The 14918-nt window shown below is 34.4% G+C and overlaps 1 protein-coding gene across 1 annotated transcript in view; it reads right to left on the reverse strand.

Moving 5' to 3' along the window:
* WDHD1 (WD repeat and HMG-box DNA binding protein 1) overlaps positions 1 to 14918 on the reverse strand; it is a 61695-nt gene that overhangs the window by 37346 nt on the left and 9431 nt on the right. Inside the window, exons 3-10 of the mRNA XM_007445979.1 lie at positions 14077 to 14228; positions 13293 to 13404; positions 13067 to 13117; positions 11984 to 12079; positions 8008 to 8100; positions 7079 to 7185; positions 6720 to 6861; positions 2124 to 2334 (exon numbers count right to left, since the gene is read on the reverse strand). Coding sequence (XP_007446041.1) covers positions 2124 to 2334; positions 6720 to 6861; positions 7079 to 7185; positions 8008 to 8100; positions 11984 to 12079; positions 13067 to 13117; positions 13293 to 13404; positions 14077 to 14228 — 964 coding nt within the window. The remainder of the gene's footprint in view (positions 1 to 2123; positions 2335 to 6719; positions 6862 to 7078; positions 7186 to 8007; positions 8101 to 11983; positions 12080 to 13066; positions 13118 to 13292; positions 13405 to 14076; positions 14229 to 14918) is intronic.

Genomic DNA, 14918 nt, shown 5'->3' on the forward strand with positions numbered 1-14918 from the left:
AAAAAAAAAAAAAAAAAAGAACTGTGATGGTTGTCTCAAAAGAAAAAGCAATTCTGCAATGGAGTTGTAAGCTGAACTAGCTAATTTTTTCATGTGACACCATTTTTATTGGAAATACCAGATAAACTATGGTTTATCAAGTATGTGGCAAACATTTTCTTAAAAATGAAGTAAGCTGGTCATTTAAGAACAATAACTGACAGAATTTGTGGTCAATGATAAAATTGGAGCTTTCAAGCGAAAATCAGAATAGTGAAAAACGTGTATCTGCCACCATGAGCTTGACTGCTTTGTAATATTTAAAAACTTCTGATGAGATTGGCGATGATACTAACAAATATTATTCTGGATAACGTGTCAATATTAGGAAGGTCTGCAAAGCTCAGGAAACAGTATTTTCCAAATTAACAATGCATATGTGAAAAAATCAAACATGGCAAAAGATCCATTCAAGTTAGACCAATGGATTTTAATGTAATAATAGAGTTGAAAAGTTCACCAAAAGGTTTTCAGATTCCACATTGCAAATAATCTTTAAGAAATTATCATTTGTTGCGTTTTGGTGCAACATCGAAGAAGAATATCCGCAATTCTTTCAATAGGCTATTAAAATACTTCTCCTTTTTCAAACTACATATTGTGTGAGGCTAAATTTTTTTCACATACTTCAAACAAAAACAAATATATGGCAGTAGACTGAATCCTGAAGCACATGAAAGAATCCAGCTGTCTTCTATGCTAAGATCTGCAAAATGGTAAAATAATATCATTTTTCTAGAGTTGTTTTATTTTCATAAAAAAATGTTATTTTCATTTACATATAATGAGTTTATTAATATTACTTTAAAATGAATATTTTAAAAATTTCTCAGTTTTAATTTCTAACACAGTAAATAACAATAAATATAACTCCACAAACAATTTTCTTTGGGGTCCTCAAAAAATTTTAGGAATGTAATGAGCTCCTGAAACCAAACATTTGAGGAGCGCTATCCTATAAACCCTATATGCTATAAATGCAGCATAACTTACCACTGTACACTGGCATTTCACTTGGTAATGTTCAAATGTGTTAATTTTAGCATATAAGTTGTAACAGTCACTTTATTTAAAGGTTTTTCATTACAATCCCAATATCTTTAACAGATACCAAACTATTCAGGTTACCTATTTTTTTTTGTTTAAAAATTTTTAACATTTATTTATTTATTTAATTGGCTGCACCGGGTCTTAGTTGCCACGTGTTGGATCTTCAGTTGCAGCACGCAGGATCTTTTAGTTGCGGCCAGGTTACCTATTTCTTGAGTTAGCTTGGTAGTCTGTGTCTTTCAAAGAATTTACCTATTTTATCTAAGTTGTTGAATTTATGGACAGAAAGTTGTTCATAATATTCACCTATTAAACTTTTGTTATTAATAGCAGTGCTATCTTACAGAAATATAATGTGAGTTACATATGTAATTTAAAATTTTCTAGTAGCCATAAATAGTAAAAAGAAACAGGTGTAATTAATTGTAATAATATACTGCATTTAAAATATAATTTCAACATGTACTCAATGTAAAAAATGACCAAGATATTTTACATTCTCTTTTTTGTACTGTCTTCAAAATCTGGTTGCATTTTATACTTAAAACACACCTCAATTTGAACTAGCCACATTTTAAGTGCTCAAAAGCCATAAGTGGCTAGTGGCTATCATATTCGATAGTGAAGGTCTATGGAATACACGGTGATGATACCCCTTTCATTTCTTATATTAGTCATTTGTGTCTTTCTTTCTTGATCAATCAGGATAGAGATTTATCAGTTTTATTGATCTTTTCAAAGAATAAGCTTTCGTTTTTACTGACTTTTCTATAGCTTTTGGTCGTCAATTTCATTGAATTCTGTTCTTTATCATTTCCTTCCTTTTACTCGCTTGGGGTTTAATTTCCTCTTCTTTTTCTAGTTTGCTAAAGCAGAAGCTTAGATCATTGTTTTGAAACCTTTTTCAACATACGTATTTAATGCTATAGCTACATTCTACCAATCCAGTACTGACTTTAAATAATAGTTTTAATAAAAAATTGAAAATATTGATCAGTAAGATGGATCATCACATTCACAAAGTCAATTCATACCAACTGAGTTTTCATCATCTTCTAGGATATGACTTCGCTGTCTAGGACGACCTGAAGCCAGCATGAGGTCATCATCATCTTCCTCATCATTTATAATCCCTTTCGAAAAAGAGCGGGTTTCGACTGCATTGTCATTTAGAAAATCACCAGCACTACTTGTATCTTCTCCATCAAAAAGATCATTATAAACCTTTTCTACTCTGCTAGATACCTTGAACAAATTAATACAAATTCGAAAGTATTAGTGAACTACTTAGTTAAACACAATTACTCAAAAGGCAATCTTTTAATATGCACCTATAAACTCTACCAAGTAAGCAAGTGCCTTGGTAAAAATAATTAGCAAATATGTTTATGAGGATTGTATTATATTTATATAAGACCGAGTCCTTACTTTAAATGCCTATAGTCTACGGATAAGGTGGAAGTATAAGACAGACATGTAAAGAAATACATGTGTATACCCAAATATAAAGTAAGATTTTATTCCTCACAATCATTCTCCAGAAAAGAAGTCACCTATGAGTCCTTACAAAGTCTCTCATTATAAGATATTCTCTCATTTACTTTTATTTTGAACAAGATACTGCTTAGGTAAGATGTTTACTTTAAATGATCTCAGTTAAAGCTCGTCTTTGGGGTATTTTTTGATGCTTATAGAAGTAAACAAATAGAACCAAAAGAAAAGCATAAGTGGCAAATAAATCCAACATTAATCATTGATTCCTAGGAATATGAACATATCATTGCAAGTACTGGATGTCACTGTAAACAATTTTTGAGATCACTATAAAAAGTGAATAGTAAGCAGATACATTGTAAGGATCACAATTATTCCTACAGAATGAATAAAAACTGTACAATGTTAAGTCAATGGAAACTTATAGTTGGGTATAAAAGTCTAATGAGAACACCATTAATGGATTCAAAAGGGACTATATCACAAATCTTTTAGATGGAAGTGCATATAACTGTGTTCTGGAAAGTTGACATTTAAAGAAATGAGAGAACAGAAAAAATACTTCTAAATTCATATGTTTAAACAAATGATTTGAATAATTAAATTAATAACTATTGATAAATGCTATAAGAAGATATTTAACTATTTTATCCATAGTCCTAAAAGTTTATGCACTCAAGTTGGTCAAAAACTTTTTTCGGGAGGGGGCTTCCCTGGTGGCGCAGTGGTTGAGAGTCCGCCTGCCGATGCAGGGGACCCGGGTTTGTGCCCCGGTATGGGAAGATCCCACATGCCATGGAGCAGCTGGGCCCGTAAGCCATGGCCGCTGAGTCTGCACGAACTTTTTTCGGACTTTCTTATCAAAAATGAGGGTTTTAACTTACGGTGAGAGGTGTCGTAACAGAAACATGTACTATGAGGAGTAAAAGCAAAAAGGAGAGAGTGGGCAAATCTGGATAGAAGGGTTAAGGTTTTATAAGAGGTGTCCTTTAAACTAAAATTTTTTTAATTTTTTTTTTTTTTTTTTTTTTTTGCGGTACGCAGGCCTCTCACCGCTGTGGCCTCTCCTGTTGCGGAGCACAGGCTCCGGATGCGCAGTACCGCACGTAATTTTTAAAAATTGTATTGACATATAGTTGATTTACAGTGTTGTATTAATTTCTGTTGATTCAGTTATACGTATATGTATTCTTTTTCATATCCTTTCCCATTATGGTTTATCACAGGTTACTGAATATAGTTCCCTGTGCTATACAACAGGACATTGTTGTTGAACTAAAAATTGTTTCTCAATTTAATTTTCTTTTTTATCAACGTTAGACATGCATATAAATTAGTCAGTGTTGTAAGATTTAATATAAAAATGAAAACAATCCTCTGCACAGCCTCCGACTTACTTCTCTGCTCTCACCTGTTTCTTTTGATACTTTCCTCCACACTTGTAAATCATATTCCAGTGAAATTTTTTGATTTTTCAGTTTTAATTACCTATTTAATAGATGTTACTAACTTCTTTCTGTTAAGAAAGATGAGGATTTGGTGCCATTTTTCAACCACCACTACTTCCCTTGTATGCATATACACCATTCTCCTACTCCTGTCCACCCAATATAGATATATTCTCATTTTGCTTGGATCAATTTACAGTATTTAGATTTATTATGACCATGTAAATGCTATTCATAGCTGAACCCTAAAGCAAAGGAAATAAAAGCAAAAATAAATAAATGAAACCTAATTAAACCAAAAAGCTTTTGCATAGCAAAGAAAACCTTTGACAGAAGGACAACTTACTGAATAGGAGAAAATATTTGCAAATGATATGACCGATAAGGGGTTAATATCCGAAATACATAAACAGCTCATACAACTCAACATCAAAAAAACAAACAACTCAATTAAAAAATGGGCAGAGGGCTTCCCTGGTGGCGCAGTGGTTGAGAGTCCGCCTGCCGATGCAGGGGACACGGGTTCATGCCCCGGTCCGGGAAGATCCCACATGCCGCGGAGCAGCTGGGCCCATGCGCCATGGCCGCTGAGCCTGCGAATCTGGAGCCTGTGCTCCGCAACGGGAGAGGCCACAACAGTGAGAGGCCCACGTACCGCAAAAAAAAAAAAAAAAGGGCAGAAAAGCTGAATAGACATTTTTGCAAAGAGGAAATGCAGATGGCCATCAGGCACACAAAAAGATGCTCAACATTGCTAATCATCAGGGAAATGCAAATCAAAACCACAATGAGGTACCACCTCACACCTGTCAGAATGGCTATTATCAAAAGGAACACAAATAACAATATTGGCAAGGATGTAGAGAAAAGGGAACCCTCCCACACTGTTGGTGGGAATGTAAATTGGTGTAGCCACTGTGGAAAACAGTATGGAGGGTTCTCAAAAAACTAAAAATAGAACTACCATATGACCCATCAATTCCACTCCTGGGTGTACATCCGAAAAAAACCAAATACACTAGCTGGAAAAGATACATGCACCCCAATGTTCATAGCAGCATTATTTACAGTTGTAAAGTTATAGAACCAACCTAAGTGTCCATCAACAGCTGAATGGATAAAGAAGATGTGATATAGATAGACAGATAGATAGATACTGGAATACTACTCAGCCATAAAAAAAGAATGAAATTTTGCCATTTGCAATGACATGGATGGACTTGGAGCTTAAGGTATTATGCTAAGAGAAATAAGTCAAACAGAGAAAGACAAATACTATATGATATCACTTACATGTGGAATATAAAAAATATAACAAACTAGTGAGTATAACAAAAAGAAACAGACTCACAGATACAGAGAACAAACTAGTGGGGAGAGGGGTGGGGGGAGGGACAACATATGGGTAGGGGATTAAAAGGCACAACCTATACTGTATAAAATAAGCTACAGATATGTACAACAGGGAATACCGCCAATATTTTATAATACCTATAAATGGAGTACATCCTTTAAAAATTATGAATCACTATACTTCAATAAAAATAAAATAAAATAAAGAATCTCTCTGTTTTGGTTTTTTCTTACACGGATTCCCCAAAGATCTTCCAATCTCCTGCCTGAAAAACATAAGACTGGCTGACAACGCCCTGGGAGCCAAGTATGAAAAGTGAGCTGGGAATTTCAACATTCAAGTATATACATTTTCATTTAATCCTTTTCAGTACAGTATTCCTCCTTCACCCAACACCACTCAATTGTACCCAGTGTCCCTGGATCAGTGACCTCTGTTTTCCCTTATCTTAGAGAATAAATCTCCAGCTTTCTGCCAGAATGTATACAGGGGCAGTTACCTAGCTGTGCCCACTGTTGCTGAGACTGGAGGGATCTACTTGCTTGTTAAATCAACCCTCCTGTTTTCAGCCCCACTTATTTTTTTTTTAATATTTACTTATTTATTTGGCTCCACCAGGCCTTAGTTGCAGCACACAGGATCTTCAGTTGTAGCATGCAAACTCTTAGTTGCAGCATGTGGGATCTAGTTCCCCGACCAGGGATCGAACCTGGGCCCCCTGCATTGGGGGCGTGGAGTCTTAGCCATTGGACCACCAGGGAAGTCCCTTCGGCCCCACTTTTAAGTACCTACTGCTACCAAATTCTGAATCTTTGGGGACTCAGGCAAGCTAAAGTGGCACCTAAGGGGAAATAATGAACAAAAACAAGGAAATATAAAACAAGGCAGCCTGTTTAAAGCAGTTCAGTCAGGCTGTGCAGCTAAGCATAAGAAGTATATAGATAGCTCTAAGAGTTAAGGGAATTCATGACAGGAAAACTTAGGCTAAACTAAGTTATAGTTATTAACTAATTTTTATCTATAAAACATTTATTTAACTAAAAACACCTAGAACACCAGGATACTAAAATATTACAGTTTTTCACAAAGGTATTCCTTGGAAAGCCATGAAATATTAATGGATATTATATGGAGGGAAAGAAATTCCTTAGTAAAACGTATTTGGGAAACATTAGGTTAAACAAGTTTAAACATTCTTTGTGATAGAGCATCACTGAGCATCTAATAACATAAATTATAATTTTCAAAGAAAGTAATGTAGTTTGTGGTGTTTCCCAAATTCATATGACCACAGAAAGACTTCGAAGAAACTGTTCTACCCTATTACTTATTACCTTACTGCTTGACATCTTTCCACTGGGGTCACAAACATTCTCCAGGACTCCCAGATTTCCTTCTGCATCAGTATAAGCTATTTGACCACAAGTAGGATGCCATGACAGGCCACAAATTGCATAACCTTTCTCATGTTTCACCCTAAAAATTAAAAAGTGAATTCTTAAAACACTGTCAAGAAAATATAAGCTATACATTTCTTTAGGTAAATTTTAGTTAGAAAAAGTTTTGATAAACACAGCTATATGTCTGCATTTTAACAATCTAATGATTGCAGATTTGAAATGTTTAATAATAAAAAAAACAAACATCTAATAGAAATAAGCAAAAAAGAGACAAAAGATTTACTGAATCATACCTTTCCATGCAATCTTTGGTTTCCACATTCCAAACTATAATTAAACCATTAATACTCCCTGCAGCTAAATATTGTCCACAAGGAGACCAGGTTACTATATTTAGGGTCTAGTAAAGAAAAACAATAAATAAATAATAATTTCATATAATTTAAAAACTCATTTTATTACCAAATTCAAATTTTTATAACCCTTATTGTATGCAATTTCTAATTAAATCTGATACATAAACAGCAAGACAAAGTTTGCTTACTTTTTAACTTTCTTTTTCAATAATATTCAACAATCAAAGTAATAGCAGCTTTTACTTTATCACAAGAAAATTACACTAGCACAATTTTAAAAGAAAAAGCTAAAACATGCTTTTATCCTAGAAAGAAAGACAACGCAAGTTATCCTCTTAGCAGTCACCATCAAGATGAAGAGAACTAGGAAGTGAAGTGAATCGTACTAAGCCATTGCTGACCTACTGGGCCTCTGTTTCCTAACTGCAAAATGGTATATATGAGAGAAGGGGGCGGGGGGAGGGAGAGAGAGAGAGAAAGAAACACAGACTAACAACCTTTCCTGCTCTAAAACTCCAGTGTCCATAGTCACAAGTCTCAATGAAACTCACTTAACAATAAATATTACTAATAATGTGAGAATTACCTATTCTAATACTATGCTAGGGTTAAATTTGACTTCTTATAAATTAAAAGATTTTTCTTACCAAATTTCACAAAGGAGAAAGGTCAGATAGGACCTAGCAAAGACTTATCTACTAGTTATTCACTAAGTGAAGAAAGGCTGAGGGGTAGAAGGTGGACACATGCACAGCAGTCCGGAGTTGTTCTCCATTTCCAACAATATTTAGCTGTAATTGTATTAAAGCAAAGTATGCATTAACTATTCCCATTAGCCTACTGAAAGTATCACTTACAAAACCTACCTGAGAGATGAAATTATCTGAAAGATCAAATTGATTACTCCAAGTTTCTCTTCTATATAGCTTAACAGATTTTTCCACAGGAACTGCTAGTAACTATTAGGAAAGATAAATGATTTAAACAAAAGTTTACACTAAATTAAGTTTATAGAGAAAAAAAAGCAGAAAATTCATCTAAATAAGACTAAAAAACATAAAAGCAAATTTGTATTTTAATGGGCAACTAACAAAACTCAGAAAGCTACTTAAAATTTTGATAAAGAATGGGCGATGGGGATTCCCTGGTGGCGCAGTGGTTCAGAGTCCGCCTGCCGATGCAGGCGACATGGATTCGTGCCCCGGTCTGGGAAGATCTCACATGCCACGGAGCGGCTGGGCCCGTGAGCCATGGCCGCTGAGCCTGTGCTCCGCAACAGGAAAGGCTACAACAGTGAGAGGCCCGCGTACCACGAAAAAAAAAAAAAAAAGAATGGGAGATGATCATTATTACTTGCACTGAAAGACAGAGAACTTATAGTCACTAATATTTTTAATACTATTTCTTAAGGAATATAAGCCCTTTGGATCTAAAAATTCATCTTATTTGCTGGCAGGAGAGAAACAGAGCCAAAATACTTTGAATATATTTGAAAAAGGAAACTTATCTTCTTACATATACTTCCAAAAAACAGATTAGTAGAAAAAATAAAACTGACATATTCTTTCCATGCTTATCAAAAAACGAAAAATGTATTATTTATGAATAGTAAAACTATGTTTAAATTTTTTTAAATTAGATTAATTAATGTTTCATAAGCAAAGAAGAAATACATACTGGATTTCCCAACTATCACTTTAGTGCAGAATGTACCCTTAAAAGTTTACACGACACAAAAGGTCATACATTGAAAAGAAAGTCTCCCTCCAATCCCTAAATCCTATTCCTACTTCCCAAAGGCAAAAAACATAAGCATAGACCATATAAGAATGCATATGTACTTATACACAAGTAGACACACAATTAAACAGTAGCATTCTGTCTACTATCTATACCTACTTCTCTACAGCTTGATGTTTTTAATATATCTAAAGACTGATTATTCCATGTGAAGACACACAGATATACCTCATTCTAACAGTTGCAGAGTATTCCATTTTCAGGAATAAATTCCACAGTTTATTTAACCAGTTCTCTATTAATGAACATTCAGGATGTTTACAATCTTTTGCTACTATAAACAACGATACAACATTTTCATTATACATACTCTGTAGTGCGTATGAATAAATATGCTTATAGAATATATGCCTAGAACTAGTACTACTGGTCATTCATTCTAATAAAAACTGCCACATCCTCTTCCACACAGTATATATCAAACTTTTGATCTTTGACCATCTGACAAATGAAAAATAGAAAATCATATTTCAATTTGCATTTCTTTTAGTATGAAAGGTTGCATGTATTTTCATATGTTAAAAGCCATCTGTGTATCTTTTTCTGTACACTGTCTGCTCGTGTCCTTGTTCATCTTTTTACTGGGATCTTATTGATTTATAAGAACTCTTTGAATATTAAGGAAATTAGCTCTGTCATATTGTTTCAAACTTTTTCTCAGTTTATCATTTGTCCTTTGACACTGAAATATTTATTTTTTTACTTTTCATATTGTTGAGTTCATAAATTTTTTCTGGAAATTTTCACATATGCAGAGAAGTTAAAAAGATGATACAGCAGGGCTTCCCTGGTGGCGCAGTGGTTGAGAGTCCGCCTGCCGATGCAGGGGATACGGGTTCGTGCCCCGGTCTGGGAGGATCCCACATGCTGTGGAGCGGCTGGGCCCGTGAGCCATGGCCGTTGAGCCTGCTCGTCCGGAGCCTGTGCTCCACAATGGGAGAGGCCACAACAGTGAGAGGCCCACATACGGCAAAAAAAAAAAAAAAAAAAAAGATGATACAGCAAATACCTATACAATGAGATTCACCATGTGATAGGAAGTCTCCAAGATGGTTCTCAGTAATTCTCACCTCCTGGTATTCATGCCCTTTGCCAGTACATTTATTAAATCTCCTTTTCTCCACCTTTATAATACACTAAATTCCCATATATACTGGATTTATCTCTATGTTTAATAGATATCTGTCTATTCATGAATTAGTATCACACTTTTAATTCCCATAGCATTATAATGTTATATCTGATTGAATTAGACTTTACCACTTTTGTTTTTCAAGACTTTTGCTTTTCCATATGGCTTTAGAATCAGTTCTATTTGGTCCCCCAAACATCTTACTGATATTTTATATTGAATGCTTCAAAACTATAGATAATTCAGGGAAGAACTGACATCTTTATAACAAAAATTCATTTCTAAGAATAGGATATATTTTTCTGTGTTTTTCTAAACGCTGCCATTTGCAACAACTTGAATGAACCTAGAGGGTATTATGGTTAGTGAGATAAGTCAGAGAGAGAAAGACAAATACTGCATGTTATCACTTACATGCGGAATCTAAAAAATAAAATAAAAATAAGTAAATAAAATGAATAAGTATAACAAAACAGAAACAGACTCAGAAATATAAAGAACAAACTAGTGGTTACCAGTGGGAAGAGGGGAGGGGGTAGGGCAAAACAGGGGTGGGGGATTAAGAGGTACAAACTATTATGTATAAAATAAATACGCTTTTTAGCTTACCCTTTTGGATATATTATATAGCACAGGGAATATAGCCAATATTTTATAATAACTTTAAATGGAATATTATCTATAAAAATTTTGAATCACTATGCTGTGCACCTGAAACTAATATAACATTGTAAATCAACTATACCTCAATAAATAAATAAATAAATAACGAAAAAGAATGGGATACATTTTTTCTATTTAAGTCTTCATTTACTCTTCTTTGTAGCATGTTTAAATTTTCTTTACATAGCTCTTTCACATTTTTTGGTAAGTTTACTCCTATTTATTTTATCTTTTTTTTAAATTTTAAAATCTTTTTTGATTTCACAGTGCATTATTTTCTCTCACCATGTTTTCTAAATGGCTACTGTTTGTATATAGGACTATAGGTTTCGTATATTACTTTTGCTTCCAACTACCTTACTGAATTTTCTTATTAGTAATATTTTTCCCCCAGTTGATTTTCTTGGGATTTCCTTGTATACAAGCATTTCATTTGCAAATAATGAGCATTCTCCTTCCCTTCTTTCAAACCTCTCATATCTTTCTATTGTCTAAGTGTATCAGCTAGTACCTCCAAAATGTTAAACACTAGTAATAAGAGTTGATATAACAAGACTGTTTCCAAAGTTGCCCTATTAAACATGAATGTAGAGCTTCCCTGGCGGCGCGGTGGTTGAGAGTCTGCCTGCCGATGCAGGGGACACGGGTTCATGCCCTGGTCCGGGAAGATCCCACATGCCGCGGAGCAGCTGGGCCCGTGAGCCATGGCCACTGAGCCTGCGCGTCCAGAGCCTATGCTCTGCAACGGAAGAGGCCACAACAGTGAGAGGCCCACGTACCACAAAAAAAAAAAAAAGAACATGAATGTAAAGAAAAAGGTAAAACAAATTCATTCCTGCCAAATGTACTCTTCAAAAAAGAACCTTTAAAAAGTTGAAATGTTTCTTACAGCATTTCAATAATTAATTTGCTTGGAGCTCAAAAATTTATAATCTAAATGAAATAGTTACAATTAAAAAAACTATTCTTACATTCAAAGATAACAAGGACTGGAACATATAATTAAAACAAAATAAGGGACTTCCCTGGTGGTGCAGTGGTTAAGCCTCTGTGCTCCCAATGCAGGGGGCCCAGGTTCCATCCCTGGTCAGGGAACTAGATCCCACATGCATGCCACAACTGAAGAGTTCGCATGCCACAACTAAGGAGCCTGTGTGCTGCAACTAAGACCCAGCACAACCAAAGAAGTAAATAAATAAATATTTAAAAAACAAAACAAAACAAAAAACAAAATAAGAGTCACTCACCTTCCCACTTTTTGGCTGCCAAGCAAGTCTGCAGATTGATTTTGCATTTATCACATCATTGCATTTTTGCAGCAGTGGCCAACTGATAGCACATGTCTGATTTAAAAAAAAAAAAAGAACATGTAAGTCTTGTGACTGAAAAATAATCTTTTTAAATAAATAAAAATGAAAAATAAAATGCCAAAAGAAAAAAAAGAAAATTTATTTCCCCTTATGAAAATTCTCCCAAAAAAAGATACGCAGCACTGAGTACATTTAATAAGTGGTTTCTTCAAACTGACAGATAGCTCGGAAAAAAGCAACTTAATTCACTTTAACCTAATTATAATATTTGATTTACCTAAGTTACTTTATGTTTTTCACAGTTATAAAGAGCACAAGTCTTAAATAATTAACTCAAATAGGAGTATTTCCTATGTAGAATAAGCAACCAGTATACTCACTGAATAAACGTACACAAACAAAAAAACCCCAATACATTAAAACCTTAAAGTAACTATGAAAATAAACTTGAGAGATCTACTACGAAATGTTAAGGTGTCAAAGTCAATCCTTTTAAATAGTTCAAAAGTGAGGGAAGAAACTGTGGCTATGAGCTGAAGCATATCTGTGAGGGATGTTTTTCTCATCAGCTACATCATTCCAAGAAATGCCAAGCCTTCTCTGATTGCCTCAGGAAGAATTCATTGTTCCCTCTGCCAATCCAGAAAGCATTTTCTTCATACCTCCTTTAAAGCTATTACCAGGCTGGGTCAGAGTAAGTTATGTGACTCTCCAAATCAAGTGAGGCCCATGCCTTACTTTCATATCCCCAACACCTGGGGACCAATATATGGTAGTTAGCTTATAAATATATAATGACTGAATTTCCCTTTGTGATTAGATACAGAATCAATTAGTCTTCAACATATTTACTTTTGCTTAGATTGTTGGGGAATTTGATCACAAAACCAGTATTTAATGCTACTCAAAAGAAACAAACTATGAAGAAGAATTATTAATTTGGTCCAATAATACATTATGTAACGTTCAATATATGATGGAAATAGGCAAAAAGCTTTAAATTCAAATTGATGAGCTTACCTGATCTGAAATTTGCCACACCTTGACAGATCCATCACAACTAGCTGATGCCTGCAGAATAAAACAATAGATTTCTCTATAGTTACAGCCATAATACTATATGGAGACTGGTTCAACTGATAAATTAAAGAGGCTTTTAACAATTGTGTGAAACTTTCTGCTAATTCTCTCACAGTTTTAAACATATTCACAAAAAATGCAAAAAGAGAGGGAAAAAAATGATTACCAGAAAGATGTCCTTAGGGTCAAAGGAAAGACTTAAAACAGGGGCATCGTGTCCTCGAAATGTTTTCTGTTGGCTGCAATCCACCACATCCACAACTTTGACTAGAAAATCACTAAGAACAAGAGTAATGTTACATCAATAAATGTCAATACAAAAGGCTCTCAAAAGCTATGACCCAAATATTTCAAAGTAATGAGTAAATGCCATAATTTCTTTATAGCAACATGTGAAATTTGGCACCCATATTACCTTTTAGTTTTGGTCTATAAAGATGCTAAAAACATAACTCAAGATTTCTCATATGTTAAAATATAAATACTTTTAGAAAGTGGCTTCCTTAGTTAGATCTTAAGCTTCCTTTATTTGCTAATCTAATTACAGCCACAACCATTTTTAAAAGCATTATGCCTTTTACTCCAACTCAGCAATTCATCAATTACATTTTTTTCCTATGACAAATAAGCAACAAGAAAAACAACAAAAATCCTGATTGTACAGTCTAGGTTGTACCAGAAATAATTTTTAAAATTTTGTATCCAACTACCATCTTTCCCCAGTCTTTTCCAGCATTTACTGAGCAGGCTGTCGGCAAAGCAATATACCTCAATTCACATAGAAGCACAAGTTTGTCATCAAAAACCTTTACCAGAAAGAAGACTTGAATACAATAATGAAATAACAATAACAAAGAAGGTACAGAGTCCTGAAAATGTTACCCTGAATCCAATGAATGAGGCCATTTTGTTCTAATATTATTTCATTTTCTGATATCAAAGAGCCTTACCTAGATCCAGCAGCAATTTTTGCACCATCCCCATTAAAGACCACATGGTTTGCATTTGTGGTGAAGCGAGTCAATATACCATCTGGAACTCCTTCAGGAAACGTGTGCACTTGAACAGTATTGTTAGATACTGCAGTGACCAATTTCCCATTCTAAAAGAAAAACGAAAGAAACATTGGCAAAAATTAGTTAATTAATTGGGAGCCTCTCCACAGTTAAAAATCCGGTAAAAAACAAAAAAAAACATAAATGTAGTTCATGTCAAGAGAAAAATAATCAATATATAATTTTTCTGAAATGGCTATTAGCAAGAAAAATTTACTTGCTGCCTTTAGAAAATTTAATTCCCTCTTCATCAGCCAAACTTTTAGCCTCTGATTTCTCTTGTACTTCTGGCAAGAAAAATATTTAAATAGTGTTTTTGTGGATTCCCAAATGTCATAAGAAGGAGACTCAGAACAAGAAAACATAGCTAATCTCAATGAGGGAAGAGCACAATGGACACTATTAGTATTGCCCTGTTTCCAGAAAACAATCATTAGATGTGTTTTCAGAGTAGGGTAAAGTCTAAATGCGAATCCATGAATCCATGGCTTCTGTTTTTTTTTTTTTTTTGGCCGCACTGCAGGGCATGCGGAATCTTAGTTCCCCAACCAGGGATCGAACCTGTGCCCCCTGCAGTGGAAGCGCAGTGTTTATTTAGTGTTTTAAAAACACTAAATAGAAAGTTTTAGGGTCCGGAAATGATCTGCAAACACCGTTGTTTTGCACAGCTTTTAGCTAAGAATCATAAAAGGTCAGGGATCTGCCCTACCACCTTAATTTTATTACTTACCCAGGAG

Source organism: Lipotes vexillifer, unplaced genomic scaffold, assembly GCF_000442215.2.
Source record: "Lipotes vexillifer unplaced genomic scaffold, Lipotes_vexillifer_v1.1 scaffold43, whole genome shotgun sequence".
Taxonomy (NCBI): Eukaryota; Metazoa; Chordata; class Mammalia; order Artiodactyla; family Lipotidae; genus Lipotes; species Lipotes vexillifer.